The 18,198-nt window shown below is 41.0% G+C and overlaps 1 protein-coding gene across 3 annotated transcripts in view; it reads left to right on the top strand.

Annotated features, from left to right (window-relative positions):
- The window catches only part of FRMD4B (FERM domain containing 4B), a 558,786-nt gene that overhangs the window by 434,928 nt on the left and 105,660 nt on the right, over positions 1 to 18,198 (top strand). For all 3 annotated transcript variants that reach the window (XM_085624792.1, XM_085624790.1, XM_085624791.1), the window contains exons 8-9: positions 6,175 to 6,258; positions 15,746 to 15,811. In XM_085624792.1, coding sequence (XP_085480918.1) covers positions 6,175 to 6,258; positions 15,746 to 15,811 — 150 coding nt within the window. The remainder of the gene's footprint in view (positions 1 to 6,174; positions 6,259 to 15,745; positions 15,812 to 18,198) is intronic.

Genomic DNA, 18,198 nt, shown 5'->3' with positions numbered 1-18,198 from the left:
ACCAATAATTATCTGAACTGGAGGGTAGTGAATCAGGAGGAATCTATATGAATGTGAAAAAGTCAGTGACAAAACTTCAAATTTGTCATACTGTAAAACGTTAATGATAAAAGCCTTTTCTGACATTGTTTTCTTTTAAAAATCATGTTTCTATGGGGACATTCTGAAACCTTCTTGGTCTGATTATGAGTCAGACAGAACAGAATTACCTCAGAATTCTGCTCCGCCCGAGTCCGAGTAATTAGGTTTTTCCACACCCAATTTTTCCAGGTATGGGAGTAACTGACTTCAGTTTTCCAGCTGGTGAAACTGCTTGGAAAATTGACATGAGCTTCTGGCTTTAGTAGCAGCCAAATCTCAATCCCATTTTTATCTGACACGGCAGGATACAGTGCCCACCCAACAGAAAATACTATCACCTTCCCTCCCCTACTCTCTCCCCCATCTCCGCACATCCCACACCCCGAGCTTACATTTTGCTCAAAGCAGGTGGTAAAAATATGCGTTAAAATCCCATGGGATGTACTTTTCTCACCAGGAAAGTCAGCCCCACATGGTATTTCCCCATCTTTCCCCATTCTGTGTGGGTTTCCTCGTAATTTCACAGTACTGATGCAAAATTACCACAAGGTAACTGTTACCCCATTAATGGGAAACTTAGCTTCAGGACCTCTGTGTGAGCTTCCCTCCCGCTGCCCTAACCATACATCTTATCTTCCTTGTAGATGGTGCACCCAACACAAGATATGTAGTTCATTTGGCATCAGATGCCAGCACACTCCTCCCACCTTCTCTCTCTATTTCCATGACTGAGATAAAGGGGGTACCAACAGGTCACTATCCTGGCCTACAAGGATGTAGATTCATGCACCATTGCATAATGGAGAGCGGATTTGACATTGTTGACAATCGTCCTTCATACTCTTTGCCGTCGATATTTCATCATTCTGACTTTCTTGGTTATATTTTCATTTTAAAATCACGATGAGAGTAGACAATATCATAGGGTTGAATTTGAAAGCAGCAGAACAGCGGTTGGCTGAACTTGAAAATACTTATTTACAGGGATTTGCAATAATAGAGCATTATTTTTCTGGGTTTAATAAACTTGGAGTTGAACGGGGATTGCATTGTATTATTAAAAAGGAGGGGGCATACATTTCCCCCTCTGATAGCCATTACAAGGTCTCATGGACCCCATCCCCTTATGGCCGCTTCTTATTAAAATGTAGTGGTTTAATCAGCCCCCTCCCCAAGCCATTACGAGCACTGGGCACCCCATCCCCACGGCCACAACCAATACAAAAATGCCATGTGTGCCTTGCCCCACCCAGGACACCCACAGCAAATGCAGGCCTTGGGGCTATGGAAGAGATCCCCAGGGCCCCAAAAGCCCCTCCTGGCTCCCCTACCTGAACCCATTTCCCGTGCGGCGGGAGTCGGCTACATTGGTTAGCTCCTGCCCGGCAGAGCAGCTTTTCTCACCGCTCCCATGGGGCAGGAGCAAACTTGTGTTCCCTGTGCACAAGAGCACGGGTAGGGAGTTGAATTTTTCCCTGCCTGCGCTCTAATGAGAAGGGAACAGCAGTGTCTTGGGGCATGGCATTCCCGGGACACTGCTGCCATCAGGCCCTGGTGATTCCCTGAAGCGACTGGATGGCTCAGGTGGGGCACCCAGGCACCCCTGCCCACAAAAATAATTCAGCCCCTGGGGATGGGTCCCCATTGTCCTTCGAGGCCTCTGGAAGGGGGCTCCATTGCCCTTTCCCCAATTTCTAAATGCTTCAGCCCTGGGGCCTGCGATGCCTGTGGCCTTCAGAATGCTTGGGGGGAAGGAGGCTGCATGCCGCCCTCACCTTTTAAAAAAAAAAGCGATGGGCTCCCAGGGGATTGGCTTGAAAAAATATAAATAAAGCAATGACTGTGAAGTGATCAAAGTAGCCGCTCATTTTACATTCACTGCTCCAGCGGGAGAACGCCCCATAATGCCCTGCCATAGCTTTTTAAAAAATATATTTGGAACGTCGTAGTACCCCTATAAGGGGCAGAGGCACCAATAACCATTTTTTATAGGTGGGGGGAGGGGCTGCAGGGAGCACAGAAGCCCCCTAACAATTTTAAAAAAAAAATCACAGTAAGTCTCCTGGGTTCATGAATCCATGACCCCAGTAGACCTTAACATTGGTTTCAAAGTACTCCAAACTGGAGCTGCATGCTTGTCTGATGGAGTGCAGGGACTCTTTGTAGTTGATTCATTGGCTGCACGCTGTAGCCTGAAAAATTGTTAAAAGAAGACTCAAAGACATGATAATGGGTCTTTAAAAAATACTTTATTGAAATTGATTCGTGACAGTCACTATTATAAACATTGCAATGTATGTGTTTATAAAACATACATTTGATTATAGTTATTGATGATTTTTTTACAAAGCCAGTAGGACTGCATTATATATGTTCTCATGCTGACCCCCTTTATAAAGCCATTAGACCCGCTTTTTATATTTTTGGGTGTTTGTGGACTTGTGCCCAACCCTACGCCGCACACCGCGATGGACCTCTTGCCTTACGTTATAAAAAATCACAGCAATTCACTGAAAAAACAAAAGTTAATGTGGCAATATGGTCAGGAATTGTAATAATATCTTACTTTACATAAAAAAACCTTAGAAATTCACTGAAAAAACGAAGATTAAAGGGGCGAAACAGTTTGGTGAAAATCTAAATTAAAACCTAACCTTTTAAACTAACAAAACCAATCAAATTCACGATTTATAGTAATCTCAAGTGACTGTAACTAGTGCCCTAAAGTAACTATAACTCGAACCCTCACCATGCACTGCTAATTACCTCACATATAACCTCACTCATGACGTTTTTTGTGACATCATTGATAACATGATTGCAACATCTGAAATGACATAATTGATGACAGCATTGGATGGCAGGGATGTGAGTTATAGTTACTGTAGGGCACGAGCTATAGTTACTTTAGATAACTATAACTGTTGAATTTCAGTGGTGTTGTTAATACTAATTTTCACCTAACTGTAGCGTCACTTTAACATTTGTGTTATTTCAGTGGAAAAAAAGTACATATACATGTAATAAACATGTAATATAAAAAATAACAGATACCATGTGCAATATGGTGCAATATTGCATTCTCGAGGTTGTGGAGACCTATACAAACCACTTGGTCTTCGTGGTTTATAATGGCAATATTGGACCACATTACACAGTTAACCTGTATGTACTGTCCATCTCTCTTCTCTCTCCCTCTCTGTCTCACATGCATACACATGCGATGCGCGGCGCACCAGTTTGCCAGGGTTCAATATTTGATCAGTTAACTGGGCTAGAATAGCGGATATTTCATGTGTTTTTATAAAGAGCAATCAGCTGTTTGAATCACCATACATGGCATTTTGGATCTCCAAAATAGACCAGATAAATGGAGAATTCCTGGGGATAACTTTAAAGAGCATTAAACTGTTGCAGTTTAGGCTGGGAGAGGATAGCTTTCTTGCTTTGAAAGCTGCTGCCTGCCATAGCATGTGGTGCAAAGGGCCAGGGCACATCTTCAAAGTGAGTGGGCTCTGGGGACCCATTACTTCAGCAGCAGACTCACTGAGCTCTTGCTGGGTTTGGGATCTGCAGATGGGGTCCAGATTAGCCATTGTGCTCGTGATTTAAAGGGCATCTACAATGGTCTCTTTACCTTTCATTTTCCTGAGGGATCAGCTTGACCTTGTAGACGCTTATCATGACCTCATCCCTGCAAGAGTCAAAATTCTGTTCAATCATAGTTTGCATCCATGTAATTGATTTTCTTATTATATTTAAAGAGTATATATTTCCTCCTATTTTTCTTGTATGTTGGTTTAGCTGCACGTAGCTAAAAATCCGTATTCGACTACAATCTTTAGAATATGTGAAACTCCCCAAGCATAGAAGAAAACACGAAGGCTATTAAAGTATTTTAAAAAAAAGGTGTTACATATAATGCATTTTAAGGGCTCTGTTAAGGGAACACTTTGTGCTTCACATTTGACTGTTAAGTAATGGAGATTAACATGTATGACCCTGTTAAAATACCACTGGACGCAAGTATGGCATGACTACCATAGGTGACATGTTTTTAAACAAACTTAGTAATGTTATAGAATAAGGTAGCGGAGCAAAGGTGATGTTCCGTTACAGAAGGGAAGGCAGTGGCAAGAGGTTTATATTTATTTATTTACTTTACAATTTTGTATAGCTCCACTGTGATATGGATCAGTTGTCAGTGCGCTCCTCAGCCAGCACTAGAGATTAGTCAGCCATAAATAACAGATAACTAAAGTATAAGCGTAAAATAAGAGAACAGGAGTGGAGACAAATTCCTTGGGCGCACCCCACGTGATCCCCTTGGGCCCTGATTCCAGTACCTTGAGAAGGCCTTTAAATACCATGAGATTTAAAGCAGGCATGACGGCAATGCCCCCCCCCAACCCCTCCCCCGGAAGTAGTACACACTCTAATAAGGTCCTTGAATCGCCACTGGTAGGATTGTCCAGACTCACACTGGCGCCCCTAAAAGTAGTGCAGAACACCCTGTTCCATTTAACCTCAGTTACATTTTGACAGTCAATCCATTTACAAGCTGCCTGTTTAAAACATTAGGCCGTGGATCACATCTCTGGCAACAAAAGGAAATTCCGAGGTACACTCACTACTGCGGTGCTGTAAAACGTCTTATGGTTTGCTGCATTTTTACATTTTCTATCCCTGAACTTATAAAATTCAGAAGCAGTGAGGGTATCTGTTGCCACTCACAATAGAGAACTCATTGAGAGCATCGCGATTTTAGCCGCAACTTTTATGTTAAAGAAATTAGGATCAGCGCTCCATGGTTGCACCAGGGGCATTACAGACACACTGATGTAAAGACAGTGTAAAATTTGATGTGCACACTTGCCCCTTGTACCAAAAGTGACACGAAGGCACCATTAGACAAGAAACAGGAGGCTACCATTGAAATGGCTTTGGAGCAACAACTGTTTTTAGGGTATGTCTTAGTGGGGAACTTGGGGTACTTCTGCGAGTGAGGCATCTTAATAGGAAGAGCTATTTGGTGGAGACTCATACGAGTAAAACTAAAGATGCATTTAAAGGATCTACTGAGGTTGTGGGGGTGGGGAGAGACAGACGACTGGAGATAATGATGATCAAGCAAACATTTTGCAAATGCCTGTTCTCTCATACAGTTTCTAAAGGAACGTGTGTGTGGGGGGGACCATGTTTCTCTGTTTTGATGAAGGTAGGTTGATAAATGTGATATAGTGAATTTATTTAACATTGTGATAAATTATCGATTGTGGTTTCCCTTGCACCCCACACTGGTTGGTACCTGAAGGTGTGTAGTAGAAACCACTTGCAAAGCTATTGGAATTTATGAGACTGATTGTAACATGAACAGCCCCCTGTGTGGGACTGAAATACAATGCTCTTGAACGAAGAGCCAGACATAGTTTGTATGAAAACTAGGGTTAGTGTTGCTGTTGTTGGCTTCATTGAGGCCTTACGACATGTTAAATAGCTAGAAATAATATCCTACGGCGTAAGTGACATGTTCAAGCTCCCTCCATGGCCTCAAACACTGAGGCCTCAGGTTCATAGCCTGCCAAGACTTGCTCTCTCTTCATATTCCTTAGCAAGTTTTGCATCTGATAGCTTGAAAAGTGTGTCTTGTATGCAATCCTTTTAATCAAAAGATATGTGATCCCAGGACTTTGAACTTCTGTCGTCTGTCTCACTGCACACTGCTTACACTCATGCCAAATTCTCCTCATTGACCCCAATGTGTCAAACCCCTAGGGTGTAGGTAGATTTGGTTTACGTGGTGTTATGACCATTACACTAAACACTGTCATTCTTTGTTCGTGTAGCTCCATGGCCGCCTCGTGTTTCAGCCCGCTATAGTGGTGATGCTAGTGGTGTGTATGACTCTGTTTGTAAAGATTGTCACTAGAGAACGGCGTTGTGGAGCGGTTTCCATGGTAGTGTGGTAACACAGTACTAGCGAGCCATGCTTTGCCTGCTACACCTAGCCGGTTTTTCCTTGGCCGGTTTTCCTTGAAAGAGTTGTGCAAAGGATGCCTGCATTATGTTTACCTTTACTCTTCTTATTTTCAGCGATGAAAAAGCGAGGAATGATTTGAAATCCCTCCCTGCCCTTCCAACCCGGACACTGCAGGAGCACCCCTCCCTTGCTTACTGGTAGGTTTTCCGCAAGTGCAATAAAACCTGAATCATAATGATCAGCTAAGATTATTGATTTCTGTCCAGCAAAGGCGGTATTGATTCTCAACACAAATCCTTATGCACAGTTTCACCTGATCAACTCCAGTTATGGATTTAAGCTGTGCTGAGTGTATGTATTGAACGTAAAGCTGGCTTCCCCCATCCTTACTTCTAGATGATAAATGTAGCATTGCCTTAAAACTGGCTAGGATGAAGGAGTGAGGCATGTGGTTCAGCAGATATGCCCTTAACTCCAGGCGTGAGCAGAGGCACATGTATTACTTATTCCTGCATGCTAATAAGAAGGATTAGATGCTCTCAGGCACTTGTAGTGTTTTTATTATGGGAAAAGAGAAATATGAAGCTAGCACGATAGGCACAAATTCATATAGTGGCCCTCATTACAGGTCCTCAGGAAAACCAATTAGAGAGGTCATTGTCACAGTTTACAGCAATTACGTGGTTCCATTGTACTGCACTATTATGTCCTGTCATCTATGCAATGGTGAATTAATGAGGAAATCAGTGTTTGCACGCTGATTGTTTCAGATTTTTACGAAATTCAATGTATTTTTGCATGGAAAGTGTCTGCCAAGATTTAACTGGTTTATGGAGGAACCCAAACTTCAAAACCCAAACCTTTTACTTCATAGCTCGTAATAGGGATCTGCTCAAGACTTATATTTCACTCAAAGCAGGATTACTGAGAAACCTGCAATGAGGCACTATGTGTAAAGTGTGAAAGATAAACATTGACTCAAACCTCCAAATAGCCACTTCAATTCAATTTTTGCTTGGTAAGTAAGATGACAAGATTAAACTCTTTCCTAACAGACAAGCAAATAAAACTACCCCAGCACATCTGTTTTTGAAAACTCACGTGAAGTTATCAGGGGACTGGCAACCCAACAGTTTCAAAGAACCTAGGGATCACCACACACCCTAGATGAGACCACCAAACCGCTTAGATGACAGTCTCCAGGCTACTCTTGCATTTTTAGCAATTTTCATGGAAATACGGAAGTGCTGGTACTCACTGTCCAGAATACATGTTTGCTCCTGTGGTACTCTCCTATTAATATATAGCGTAACAGTGCTAAGAAGTGAGAGGACTTTCCCTTTCAAATTAAAGAAGTGCTTGTACTTATTACCGGAGTGCCTGACAATTTAAGGCGCTGCCATGCCAGGTTATAGAAATTTAGAATTACATCTGACATTGCCCACATCGAAGACAAAATATTAGCTATCTGGTTGATTAATAGTTTTGATGACTACTTCTGTAGCACACATTAAACTGTCCGCAGATGCTTGAATAAGAGATGTTCTTGTTATTCAACTCAGGCGGCTCACTGCATCTTTAGTGCATCTGGTAAATCATGACAGAAACGTATGAGTCAACCAACTTCCCAAATGTTCATGGTTGTGTAGGCAGTAAGAACACCATACATAACAAATTCCAAATCTGGAGATTGTGGGGCCTATTCAGGAACTGGATTTTGAATGTTTAGCAGTACTACAACATTACTATTAACGTACTGCAAATTGCTACTCACAAACCTACGTGCAGAGGTTCCATTTCTGTGTGAAGATCTCAACCCTGAATGTGGAGCCTCCCCATACGTAAATATCTGTTTTAGTTGTAAATGGTGGAAGGGACAGACGAGAGTGGCTGAAAAATGGGGAATACGTACTACAAAATGGAAGGGGTTAAGGAAGAAGTGAGGAGGGATTTAGGGAAGGACGTGCACTCATCCACAAAAGAGTAAGCCCAGTCCTATTCACAAACTGCACTTTTAAAGTTACTACAGCCAAAAAGATCTGGAACAGTCATAAATATAATCCAACTAAGAGGCGGAGTAGCTCCAGCACCAGACTTGGCAATCCACTGATTCTGCAAAACTCTCCGATAGAATATAAAGGAGGTAGGGACTTAAAATAAAACCCCTAGGAAATAATGTTAAAATAAATTATTTAAACTAGTTGACAATTTAAATTAATTTATTATAAAGTTAAAAATATCTCAAATAAAACATTTTTAATGTAACATATTTTAGTAACCTGTTCTTCACTGTAATGTTACTTTTTATTAAAATATAATTCAATTATTTTTAATTAATTTTATACATCACTTTTGAGAGTTCTTAATACCTAAGTTATACTATTTTTAAACTTCAGAAAACTAATTTAAATGTAATGTTGTAATGCTTTAATAGCAATTAGATTTTGAATGTAAATTAATTTATTATTTCTGCAACTTTTCATATTGTTCTTGAATTAAAATAAATGTATGAAATTATTTAACATTAGACATTTATATTAAAATATGTTTGGAATATTTTTAAAAGTTTAGTAAACATTTACACTTGTCTGTATACTTTATCAAAGACCTCTACCTACAAGTCATTTGTAGTCATTTTAAACTGTTAGAATATTTCTTGAAATATTTACTAAACGAATTTAAAAATATTAAATTTTTTTAATGATTTATTTAAAAAGTCCCACTCAAATAAAAATACTTGTATTTACTTATTATGTGTTAAAAAACGCTCTGCATACAATTAATTAGAATTCATTTTTAAAAAAAAATAAAGTAATATTTATTTTTAAATGTAAAAAGGGAAGATTAAAATATTGTATGATTAAATAACATTTATTTTAATATATGTGTGTGTGTTTGTATATATATATATATATATATATATATATATATATATATATATATGCAAAAGACTCCGTCTGGAACTTCCAAATTAATCCAGGAATGACGAACACGGACACTGATAAAACCCTAGTTGGTCTTTGTGTAGAAATTAAAAATGTGGCAAAATTCATTTGGACAAACATTGCACTGTATTTCCCTTTGGCCATCACATTATATATTATGTACATACATGTAATGCCCATAATAACACCCCAGTGGGTTACAATTCTGCTCATATTACCATTGAATATAGATATACTGTCTAAAGAATGGGACTGTAATAAAATCATATGTATGTATACAAGACAACGGAAAAAAAATGACAGTGATGGCCTTTACATAACTGTGCAAACTGCATTCTATATCTATTAATTCATAAATATATAGCTACAAAATTTGGTTGTTACTGATATCTTGTAAATCCTAAAAACAATTGAATACATAGAAACCTAAAATCCTAATCAATATTTATTGCCTTATAAATATTTAAAATTCAATTGATGTATAAATAAGAACCTACAATCCTGTTAAATATTTATTACCCCATAAGTATTTAAAATCAGATTAAATTCATGTTTCAGTTTGCTAATTACAAGGATCATTCACCGCCTTTCATTGTGCTGTGTGTAGCACTATATACATGCCTGATAGTCTATTCTATGTGCTCTGCCTGAAAGAGTGCTCGTGCCTATAATAAAAAAGTGTTGCTAAAAAATATGTCTAATATAAAAATGCCTCTAGTTGCATCGAGGAGGTCAGGCATAAGAATCGATGTTGTAGAAAAATGTGCTGAAGTTTGACAGAATTGATAGAAAGCTGATTTACAAACGTGAAGAAGTCTTCGCTCGAGTTCAACCCATTGGGCGTCTTGGTGTCCAGCTCGAGGATACATCTAGTTTCTAATTTCCTCAACAGGGCTTCTCGGTCACCGCCACGTCTGAGTGGCGGGACCATATCACCCACAAAATAACTGAGGTATTCCAGGCAATTGCCATGGACATCCTTACAATGCCTGGCTACTGGATATGCTGCATCCTGATTGCCCTCATGTGCTGGAGTATACGTTTGTGAACCTGCAACTTGGTACTACCAACGTATTGCAGGCCACACGTACACTCCAGCACATAAACGGCAAAATCAGTTTTGCAAGTCAGCTTTTTAGATATAGTTTGCGGTGCATCATGAAAAGGAGTTCTATATGATGTTGTACTCTTATCTAGTTTACAAGCCTTACACACTGCGCATCTGATGAACCCTTTAGTAGTCTGTAGCCAGGTATTCTTGGTTGCCACCTCCAGGCTGCTTTTTACGAGCATATCGCTCATGGAGCGCGCTTTCCGGAAGGTAACTTTGGGAACCTTTGTCAGGGACTCACCAATCACAGGGTCACTGTGAATTACTGCCCAGTTCTTGTTGAAGATATTGCGCAGAGCGCGATGTTGGCGGCTATACGTTATCAATCTAGGAGGGTCAACAGAAATTACCGGTACAATGGCCTCTACATTTGTTCTGGCACTAGGACATAAGGCTGTGGATCTAGGAATAGACCTAGTTTTCAAAATTGCCTTATCTAACATTTCTGCAGAGGAACCCCTGGCCAGAAACCTTTTCTTGCTATCACTTTGGGCTGAGAAACAGTCAACATCCACACTGGAAATGCGTCTGATACTCAGCATCTCACCATAGGGTATGCTGCGTATCAGATGTTCCGTATGGTGACTGGTGGCGTGAAGCACCGTGTTGCTTCATGTTGCAGTTTAGTCTCAAGCCTACAATTCTGGACATACACTTCCACATCCAGGAAATTTACAGATATCTGGCTAACATGTGCTGTGAACTGCAAATTAAGATTGTTATCATTGATTTCTTGAATAAACACAGATGCTGCAGTCTCAGACCACTTCCAAATGAGAAATGGATCGTCGATGTAACGATACCGGACTACTATATTGTCAGTGAGAACTTGCTTAAACCTGGTGCTGAGGACTTGCTCCTCCCACATCCCCATGTGCAAACAAGCATAACTGGGGGAGAAGCAAGCTCCCATCGCCACACCTCTTATTTGTTGAAATACCTGGCTCTGAAACAAAAAATCATTGTTGTTTAGACAAACTGAAATCCTTTCTAAAATCATTTTGATATGGTTCATCATACATAGGGGTTTGGTCCTTAAAAAGTGCTCAACTGCCTTGATACCATGCAAATGGTGTATGCTTGTATACAAAGCAGTGACATCAAGGATAATCAACAGATAATCATCCTGCCACGTATGTTGTCAATTTTCCTCAGAAAGTCCCCCGTGTCCTGCAGGTAATATATATATACATACAATTTAATTCATCTTTATTTTTAAGAGTCGAAATAAAATATTTTAATGTAATATAATTTCCTATGGGATACTATTTTAAGTCCCTATCGCCATTATTTTCAATGCGGGGATGTTTCAGTATCTGTGTTTGGCCATTTGTGATACTGGCCATACTACTGCTCCTTTTTGCAGGGGTGTTTCGGGGGCGAGGAGGGGGGGCAGGAGACATGTAAGTGTAAGCATGATGTTAAGCTTGTAGATTTACTAATATGTAAGTTTACCATTATGAATCGGTGGCAAGTTTCTTCCAGACCAAAGTACAATTGGTTTATGATGAACTTGCAGGGAAGATCCCCAATTCTATTAACATCATGTCACTCGGGTCAGGTGAACCCAACTTGCAGATTGCCCCTAGCCAACTGAGTAGCTTTACCCCGCTATCAGCGGACAAAAGTGAGCAATCTGCTATTATCCGCAAAATCCGGGTCCCCGACAGACCCTTGCCCTCCGGCTATAATACATTTGGCTTCAGATAAGATTAGTAATCAACTTGCCCCACTTCTGAATAACATCATCAGATCAGGAATCTTCCCTGCCTCCTGGAAGAAAGCCTGTATTAGGCCGATTCTAAACAAACCATCCTTGTATCCCTCTGAGGTCGAAAATTATCGGCAGATATCCTGCCTACCGTTAGCAGCTAAAATCTTAGAAAAATCAACGAATCAAGATCTAACTGGGTTTCCTGAGTCCAACAACATCCTAGACCATACCCAACATGGCTTCAGACCTCGGCACGCACTCTACCGAATCAGCCCTAATCATAGCCACCGAGGAAATACGTAGACAACTGGACGGGGGAGGAAAGCCATTTTGATCTTACTTGACCTATCAGCTGCGTTTGATAGCATTAAACATCTGGTATTAACACAGAGGCTGAAGGCAATAGGAATCAAGGAGGAGGCTCTAATCCTTCTCACCTCGTTCCTCACTGCAAGGGAACAGAGGGTGTGCTGGGCCAATTTTAAATCAGAGAGGTTTTTCCTCCCCTGTGGAGTTCCCCAAGTTTCAGCACTGTCTCCAACGTTATTTAACATCTATGTTACACCTCTGGCTGAGCGCACCAGGGCTCATGATTTCTTACTGGTATCATACGCCGATGATACTCAGATTGCCATCTCCATCTCTTCAAGTGGGGAAACCATGGCTGGGAGATTTCATGGCTGTCTGAAGCATACTATGGGATTGATGCATCAGAACTACCTTAAACTAAACACAGGCAAAACGGAGGTCATGGAGTTTGGAAATAGGACACGGCTTTGCAACCAAGCCTGGTGGCCGGCAGAAGCAGGTCAATGCCCAGTACCTGCGGCAAAGGTCAAGAATCTGGGATTCCTGTTGGATAACCAACTAAACTTCGGAGGTCAGATCAATCAGCTAACATCTGCATGCTTCTTTCTACTAAAACTCCTGCGCAAAATGTTGCCTCTTATTCCCCCGGACCTCAGAAAAACTGTTGTAGTCGCACTGATCCTTTCACGAATTGACTGTTTTAATGCCCTCTTCTTGGGCATAAACAAGCTCCAACTGTCTAAACTACAATCTCTTCAAAATGCTGCAGCTAGAATTTTCCAAAGTACCACCACATTTCTAGCAGCATTAGAATACTTCATTGGCTGCCAATTCAACAGCGGATTGAACATAAAGCATTGTGCCTGGTACATTAAGCATTGTTGGTGTTGGAGCAGCGGATCTACAGCAACTATTCCGTGGGGACGTCCCACGGCGTAATCGTAGTTCTGCCAATAAAGGTCAAGTTCAGATACCTGGAATACAAAAGCCTAGATGGGGAAGCAGAAGCCTGACCTATCGAGCATCTAAGCTCTGGAATTAATTACCAGATGCCATCAGGCTACAACCTTCCAGACCCCTGCTCAGGAAAATGTTTAAGACCTGGCTATTCCCCTTACAGAAAGAAGGCACTCATCTTTTTCTAACTCGTTTCTTGCTACAGCGCCAATACGCCTCGGCATTCATACGCTCTATAAGCTTCCTACTTACTTTCAGATAGCAAATCCAAGGTGTTTGCAGTCTAGCCTGGTCCTTAATTTCAACTCTTAGTCTACAGTGCATTGGCTTGATGTTTCTGGCTTACATTACTGTATTCCTCCAGGAGAAATCAAAAGTATGCTTAGAGAAGGGGTCAGCAGCTGTTTACTCTTTTCGATATATCGGAACGAGGCAAGTCTCACACACTAGATGATTTTAGAAGGATTGTGAATCTTTGTATTCATTGGTTTTGCAGTGATTCTTAAGCCGTTGTACACTCGCATTACCTGTCAGTGTAAACATTAGACTTCTCCACTTTCTAAACAACATCAGAGGAACACATTGACGCTGATATGAAAAGAAATGTAAAATAATAATATTAATTATGGATATCCTCATACAATGGGAAAGCAGATACTTCCTTCTACTTTTCTCCTACACCATGCCAGAGTGAAGATGTGGTCATGTACATGCACTTAATAGTTAAAATGGGTGTTACCCAAATTTCACAGCTAAGAGGGAGACCACATTTAAAAATAAAAAGTCTGGACACAAGTTTCTGAAATCTGCAAACAATTAAGATAATGCACACTTACATCCAAATTTCAGTACATCAGATTTGATGGGTCAAAGATGTGAGAGATCACAGGCTTGTGGTTGTGTGTTTGTGTGTAATGAGTAAACTTTTTTAGTACCTCCGCACAGACTATCTTGGGAAAACACACAGACCCATTGTAATTTCTTTTCTAAATTAGATTATTTTTCTAATGTCTCTTTTCAAAGCAAATTGCCCCTCAGTATTCCCTGCCATTTTAATACACAGACAGTTTACCCTTTGAGTTGTCAGGACCTTTAGGGGTACTTTGACTAAGTAATTCATTTATCTTCTAAATAGTGCTTTACCGTTTCCTGAACTTTAAAAAATGGATAGCTGACAAAAAGATCCACCTTAAATTCCCCACCATGTCTCTTCGCCCTTTGCAGTGAAGGATACTCTGGCTCTGCATATCTTGCTTTGGTTCACAGTGTACCAGAAAAGAACCTGTCAAGTCACAAACATAGTGCTTTGAGCTTTTTCCCAGTCATCCCACCTTCACATTTTTGAAGCTCCTCTTTCTCCAGTCCTCTTCAATAAACCTGATTATCAGTTTGAGCCCTTGGAGGAAGAATATGGATTAGGATGGCCACCTCACTCCAGGTCATTACTGACAGTATCTCCCACTAGTCATTGGTTTCAAGTGTTTTAGTCTGATTGGTTAAATGGAAGCAAAACATGATTACTACAGCCAGAATGCATTATTCTATCACACAAACATCTAAGACCAGAAATAGTGTCTTTAATTACCTGGAAGGAGGTGGTCAACCTAAACTGGATTAATCCTTCAAAAGCAGACACTGTCCGAGGAGATCGCATCCCAACTATTTGCTCATGTGGGTCATGTGTGTGCATAGCTAGCTTACCAAATCTAGACACTATTGGTTTGCGCACAAACATTAGAAAATTTGAAGAAAATTGAGCAACTTACTCCATGAGCAGGATACACCAACACCTTGAATAATGTACACATGTTTGCTTTCTGACATACATTCTCTTCAGTTACATGGACACATCATGCATGGCATGAAGTATTTATGTAAATGGATGTGGTTCACAGAAACAAAGCATTTTTTGTACAAGTCCTACCCTTAAAAACCTCTTCACTTCTGCCTGTTTGGACCACTAGGAAATACTAGAGGGATTGTTGTGCTCCCATTTTGTGAAGAATTGATTTTGTATTAATTTGTATTGGCTGTCTTTGGCCACTACTTGACCATTCTCTTAGGCAAGTCCACTCTTCTTCCACAATTTGTATGATAAGTTTATTTCTTTATTCAAGTGGTTTGGTGGAGTGCTGAATTGGTGAGACGCTCATTATTCATTTGTTACACAGTTGTATTGTACACATAAAGAAAATAGGCTTGTTTATACATTTGTAACATATATTCCATACATGCAGAACGTAGACACTCAACTAGAACGTCTTTCTTTTGTAAGATGGAGCACTTTACTCGTGTAAATTGGGCATTATTATCGAAATATGTACTTTTGGAGACAAACTCTCCTTTTCGTGAATCTCTTAACGATTAGATTTCATTGGGTTACACTTTTTAAAGTGCTTTTTCTTTGTTTACCACATGCATGAAGCACAGTGGAAGCTGGTGGTTTTTGAGTGCTTTTCTCGCTCCTCTAATATAATGTTGCAATAACCAAATGAAGCGTCAGGCGGCAAAATACACAACTTTGTATTATGAGAAGAATACGAGTGCAATCAATTAGGTTTTCCTATCTTTTAAATCAGTATTATGTGTGTTGCCCAAAATGATTTTGTTACTCGTGCTAAATTTATTTTCTTGTTTGTGTTTTTCAGTGAGGACAGGGTGATAGAACACTACAGAAAGCTGAAAGGGGTAACCAGAGGAAGAGCTATTGTGCAGTGAGTATTTTTTAAGATCAGTATTGTGTTTTATTTTAGCATTTGTATAATACTTACTACCCTTATATGTGATGTGAGGCTGAAGCACTTACCCACAGGGATAGCAAGCTACATAGTATGGGATGTCTAGTTGCAAGGGTGTTGATTTTGTTTTTAGCCTATGTGGGAACTGTTTTCAAGTTGCGCATGATGACCACTGAGATGTGGTTATCGTGTCATGGGACGTAGCTTCTAAAGGTGTGATTGGGAAGGGTACGTACGTGGTAGACACACAAATTATATTTCTAGTTAGGACTAAACCATATAGCCCCTACAATGCATTAGCTTAACCACAGGAGCAGTGGGTGCTGTGTGCGTTTACACCAAAAAGAAGGTAAACAGAGATAGCCCATGTAATCCATATGGCAACTTCCGCAAGGCTACTAACTTTGGTTTTGGACTATGTAGGCATGTTGTAGGAAAACATTAGGGGCCGATTAAGGGTCTGGCGGTCCAAGGACCGCTAGACTTGTGGAAGCGCGGCGGTGGTGGTCTCCCGGCCTCCCTATTACAATCAGGGTGTTCGGACCGCCCCACCACAGCCGCCAGGGAACCGCCGTTCCCTCGCTATGTTGCTGCGTTCAGGAGTCCGATTTAGGAGTTTTGTCTCCTCCGTGGTTTTCATGGAGGTTCCTAATCCATGAAAACCGTGGCAGAGAGGAAACAGAGGGGGCCCTACAAGGCCTCCTTGTTGCCTCTGTGCCCTAGGAGGCATGCAGGGAGACACAACATGTGCCCCCCTGTATGCATGCACCGCAGTTCCTGTTTGGCATGGACTTATCAGTCCATGCCGTGCAGGAACTGTTTTTGGCATTCCCATTGTGCCCATTTTCAGTTCACTGCCATGAACACGTAAGAAAAAAATCCCGCCAGACACAAGAATAACTCAGAATCTGGCAGGCGGCCTGACCACGGGTTTGGTGCCACGCCGCCATACTCGTAATCAGGCCCTAAATCGAGTCACAATGCCTCAGGCTAGATTAGCTGTTTCTTGGTCATTTGGCCACACCCTGCTGGCCCTTGCCATTGGGAAGATGATAACCACTGTCTCCTCTCATCAGCATTAGAAAATTAAAATACACTGAACCTTTCCAGCCCAGAAAAATTTGACTCCCCCTTGCCATTTTGGGGTTGGCCGTAATGTCTCATCACGTCCCCTGTTGCCGCCTTACTTCGCTGTGTTATCATTAATAATAATTACAGACCCATATTCAATAAAGATCAACAACAGCATTCCAGTTCTTAATAATGGAACAAATTAGGCATTAATGGCCAAATGGCGACTGTGCTGTGGCACAGAGGAGCCGGTTTACCATGCCCTTAGGATGTGCATTATTCATCGCTCAATTCGTTGACCAGCTCAATGTACATTTGCGGAGGTGAAGTGGGTTTTTGGGGAAAGCAACACAATGGGACAGGTCATGCAGGCAGTCTGTAGAAGCGAACCTGCTGGTTGACTGTCCAGTTTCCTATTAATCGTTTGATATGTTAGCGAAAGTATTATTAAACCCTTGGCGAGCTCTGTTTCCATCGAATGACGACTTGTTGCACAGTCCAGTTTATGGTCATGAGAGTCAGAAAATGTTTGTCTACCAAAAAAGCTGCCGAAAAGAAGGATCTCAAATGTAAAGTACGTACGGCTTGTTAAAGGCAGTCAACTGTAGTGCAATCCTGACTTCTAATATGCATTTGCAATGACGTTGAATAGAATTTTGTTTTCACAAAAACCCCTGCCTTAAAGTTGCAAATTAAAAGGATCTTTTTCTTTTTAAATGCTCCCGAATTGAACAACATGTTAGGATTGTGGAATGATTGAGACGTCCTTAGGTTTCAGTCCCCATATTTCATAACACCTCTGCCTGCGAGACTGTGCGCTCGCATCACAGTGCTAGATTTAGGAAGGTGATGCGAAATGGCAGAATCAAATGTGCGCAAATTCACCAACTGTACCCATTCACAAAACTCAATGTTCTCCTTTAAATCCAGGGCAGTGAAGGGAGGAAACATACTGAAACTGTGCGTTTTTACACTCAAGTGGGGGCAATCGGGATGGAGGGTTGTTCTGGTGGTCTACCAATGCAATGTTAGATTTTCTATTCACCAGAATATTACATGGAACTGCCTGCCTCTGTAGTCTTCAATATATCCAAAACACTTTTCCCAAAGGGAACTTCTCACCGCGCTCACAGCTCTGTGCTTCTTTGTTAAAAAACGTCTTCAACTCATCAAATTTGTGTAGTTCAAGGGTGTTTATTCACAGCATGCCAACACACCCCTACGCGTTTCAGTCTCAGCCGAGACCTTGTTCACTGCGTTAACGAAAAACACAAAGCGGCATTCCATTTCTG

Source organism: Triturus cristatus, chromosome 9, assembly GCF_964204655.1.
Source record: "Triturus cristatus chromosome 9, aTriCri1.1, whole genome shotgun sequence".
Taxonomy (NCBI): Eukaryota; Metazoa; Chordata; class Amphibia; order Caudata; family Salamandridae; genus Triturus; species Triturus cristatus.
The sequence above is the reverse complement of the archived record's forward strand: the minus strand, read 5'-3'. Positions and strand labels throughout refer to the sequence as shown.